Below are 3872 nucleotides of genomic sequence, written 5' to 3' on the forward strand. Positions count from 1 at the left end.
CCCTGCGGTGCGCGCAGCCCTGCGGGGATCAGCAGGGTGTGCGCCTCCCGAGAGGCAGCGCAGAGAGCCGGAATCCGGGTTTCTGGGGCTCGGTGGGCCGATTTGGTAGGCTTAAATAAGCTGATGAGGGCATCAGGGCGAAGCATTGCTTCACAGCCCGGCACCTGAGGGGCTGCCTTGGAGGGGACGGCTGCCCCGACGCCTGACGTCCCACTCCGGCCATGGCGGATCCTCGTCCTGCCCTGCTGCTCACTCGTTTTGTGTTTTGAGCGACTCTTTCAAACCTTGTGCCTTAGTTTTCTTCGGCGATAAAGTCCAGCGGTGTGCAGCTTCCCCCCCCACACACACCGCCTCCACCACAGCCACCGTTCCCTCTCCCCCTTGCCAAGGTGGCTCCGACTTTTATCGGGGTAAGGTGACCATGTACCCAGCGGGTCGGGAACGCCGCGCCGTGCTCCGCGATGACCCGAGCCTTGAGCCCGTCCAACGCCAGCGCAGCCTGCGCACAACTCCTCAGCTCCCAGAACAAAAGCCGGCGGCGGCGCGGCGCAGCGCGGCATGACGGGCTCCTGCCGCCATCTGCCGGTCTCTCCCCGCTGGCCGGTGCGCCTGCAAACCCTCCCGACCTTCTTCTTGCAGTAAGATTTCCTTGTCCTCTTTGTTTGCCACTAAATCTCTCCCCTTTCTCTGTATTTTCTCCCCCCAGCCTTATGGATCGCGAGGTGGCGTTGCTGGCTGAAATGGACAAAGTGAAAGCAGAAGCGAGTAAGACTCTGTCTTTTTACCGAGTGCCCACCTGAAGAGCCGTAGGTGTTGCCGCGCTCTTCAGACACGGCCTCCTAAAGCAGATTCCTGGGATTTACCTCCCGTCCGCATTCTTCCTAAATGTGTGGCTCTGTACCCAGACAGAACTTGCCCTGTGGCTTGTGGTTAGCCGTATATGTCGTGACTGGGTTCTCTTTGCTGCCTGACACAGTTGATGCCAATCGTCCTCTTTGAGGAGGCTGCTCTGTGCCCTCGTTAGAGGATGGGGGCATAAACTGCGCTTTTCCCTTCCCAAAAAAATCTCAGCGTTCCTGGGCAGGGCGTGGGAATTGATCCACAGGGACACCCACACCCGCAGCACCGAGCCCCGCTGTTTCGGTCGTCACAGAACCGTAGAATGGCAGGTTGGAAGGGGCTGCGGGGATCATCTGGTCCAAACTTTCTTGGAAGGGAAAGATGTGGAGCTGTTAGAGCAGGGCCAGAGGAGGGTTACAAAGATACTGCGAGGGCTGAGAGAGTTGGGGGGGTTCAGCCTGGAGAAGAGAAGGCGAAAAAGGGGAGAGCTCAGAGCCCCTTCCAGTGCCTAAAGGGGCTCCGGGAGAGCTGGGGGGGGACTCTGGATCAGGGAGGGGAGCCGTGGGATGAGGGGGGGGAACGGCTGCCCCATCCCTGGAGGTGTTCAAGGCCAGGTTGGACGGGGCTTGGAGCAACCTGGGCTGGGGGGAGGTGTCCCTGCCCAGGGCAGGGGGGGAACGAGGTGGTCTTCAAGGTCCCTTCCGACCCATAGCATTCTGTGATTCGATAAGAAGCGCGGGGTTCAGGGGGTGGCGAGGAAGCGGTTCGCCTGGGGAGAGCGGCAAAGCTTCTACCGCTGCGTGCGGTGCCCCTCGTGGACTCAGCTCAGGTTCGGGTCGTGTCTGGAGACGTAAACGGCCGCAGGAGGGGGCGGCGGGGGCCGCTGTGCAGCTGGCACCGCGCTGTGCGCCGGGACGCGGGGGAACCTGTCGTTTACCAATAAGGTGCTGCGCGCCGGGGCCGGGGTTGTTTTAACGCCGCGTCGGTGCGGAGGCTGCCTAAGCCGCGGTCTGTTTTTGCAGTGGAAATTCTGGTCGGCCGCCAGAAGAAGGCAGAAGCCCTGAAGAAGATGACTGATGTGGCGGTGCGAATGTCGGAGGAGCAGCTGGTCGAGCTCAGAGCCGACATAAAGGTGAGCTCTTTGCTCCGCTTCTGTCTAATCCAGCCTGGTCCTAACCTAATTCCACCCAAAAGCGGCGTTGTGGGAATTACGCAGTCGTCTAGCCCGGGGCAGGAATTGTGCACCTCAGCAGTGCCCGGCCCTCGGTTCCTGCTCGAAGAAGACGAGTCGCCCATCCGCCGAGTAAATGAAGGGGTTTATTTCCCCGACGCACAGAGCAGCTCGAGCCGGTGCCTCCGAGGAGGGACCCCTACCCCAGATCACACCCCCCACATTGTACCCGTGCGGTGCCCCATCCCCAAATCCAAACCCTCAATTCTGGTCGGTGGGCTCCTGATTTCTTACTGGTTTTCTGGGCCGCCTTCTGGAGTTACCTCATTCTCTCGCAATTGTTTCCTTGATCTTTATCCTCATCGTTCCCCTCGTATCTCCTGGATTCGGCGAGTTCTGTGTTTGCAGCGTTAGTTTTATCACAGTTTACTCCCGGTCGGCTCTCGTGGCCCGACGCTTCAGCTACTTCAGCTCCTAGCGCTAAGCAAGGCTGCGAATCCAAACCGGTCTCAAAGGGGGGACGCTTTTTTTGTCACCTTCCGGATTTCCGACACTCCTGAATGCAATTTTGTGTCGCGTGAGGCTCTTCTCTTGCATCCGTCACTCCTGAATTCACCACCGGCGCTGTGCAGGCTGCTGTCCGCAGCCACGCGGTGGGATTCGGGACACCTTAACGTAAAATACTTTGTAAAATACTGACTTGAGCCCACAACCGCTCGGCCAGACGTTAACCCCGGTGTGTGTGGCCCCCCAAATTCCCGCCCTTGCGAACCGGCAGAGCACAGGGAAGGCGGCGGAGCCGCGGCTTTGAGCTCAGAGCGATCGTGAAAACCTCCCGCTGGCGCGGGCCGACCTCTGCCTTTTCCTCTGAAGCGGGGAGCGCCCGCCTGCTGCGCCCGAGTGACTTTCCTATTCCATAAAACCCTTCTGCTCTCCAGCGCCCCGGCTCCTGCCACGAGAGGTCAGAGCGAAGTTGCATCAATTAAACTCCGGTTTTTGAAAACTATAACTGCTCCCCCCCTCCAGCTCCAACCGCCGCGGGATTAGTGCAGCTCAGAAACCTGTGAGCTTTGCCGCAGATCCCGGCTGGTTTCGCGGACGCCGGCCAGGCGGGGGGCTGCCGCGGGGCTGCGTTAAACTGCCGCTTGGCTGCTGTGGCCTGGGGAAGGCTCTTTGCGCCTGGGTGGAAATCACACTGGAGAAAAAAAAAGAATTAAAAAAAAAAAAATATGTGGTTTTCTGTTTCCGTAAGTCGTAGCCGTCCACCTTCTCACCCAGACTTGTCTCCTTCAAGCGGCGCCCAACTGGGATACCCGTTGCGGGGCGGAAGCGGGAGGCTGTCGCCTCCGTTTGCTGTCCCTGTGCGCAGACTGAATTAACGTGCGCGTTTTGCCTTTTCTGCGAAGCACTTTGTGAGCGAACGGAAGTACGACGAGGACCTGGGCCGGGTGGCGCGCTTCACCTGCGACCTCGAGGCGCTGAAGAAGAGCATCGCCTCCTTCGGCCAAGGTGAGCCGGGCGGGAGGCGGGGAGGAGCCGGGGTGTCCGTCGCCCCTTCGCGAGCCCTGCCGTCACCAAAACCCTTCGCCTGTGCCCCAAAACTCGATAGCGGTGGGACTGGGAGCGGTCTGGTTGGGGCGCGTTGTTTCTGCTCGGCAGTGGCGAGTTGAAGGTGGCTGAGAGAGTTGGGGGGTTCAGCCTGGAGAAGAGAAGGCCAAAAAGGGGAGAGCTCAGAGCCCCTTCCAGTGCCTAAAGGGGCTCCGGGAGAGCTGGGGGGGACTCTGGATGAGGGAGGGGAGCCATGGGATGAGGGGGAATGGTTTTACACTGAAAGAGGGGAGATTGAGATGAGATATGAGGA

The 3872-nt window shown here is 60.0% G+C and overlaps 1 protein-coding gene across 1 annotated transcript in view; it reads left to right on the plus strand.

The window, feature by feature from the left end:
• SPATS2 (spermatogenesis associated, serine-rich 2) overlaps positions 1–3520 on the plus strand; it is a gene marked incomplete at its 3' end in the record, with an annotated part of 20925 nt that extends 17405 nt beyond the window's left edge. The window contains exons 8-10 of the mRNA XM_009895845.1: positions 707–765; positions 1863–1972; positions 3418–3520. Of these exons, the coding sequence (XP_009894147.1) occupies positions 707–765; positions 1863–1972; positions 3418–3520 (272 nt within the window). The remainder of the gene's footprint in view (positions 1–706; positions 766–1862; positions 1973–3417) is intronic.
• Positions 3521–3872: the final 352 nt, after the last annotated feature.

This window comes from Charadrius vociferus, unplaced genomic scaffold (genome assembly GCF_000708025.1).
Source record: "Charadrius vociferus isolate BGI_N301 unplaced genomic scaffold, ASM70802v2 scaffold2522, whole genome shotgun sequence".
Classification (NCBI taxonomy): domain Eukaryota; kingdom Metazoa; phylum Chordata; class Aves; order Charadriiformes; family Charadriidae; genus Charadrius; species Charadrius vociferus.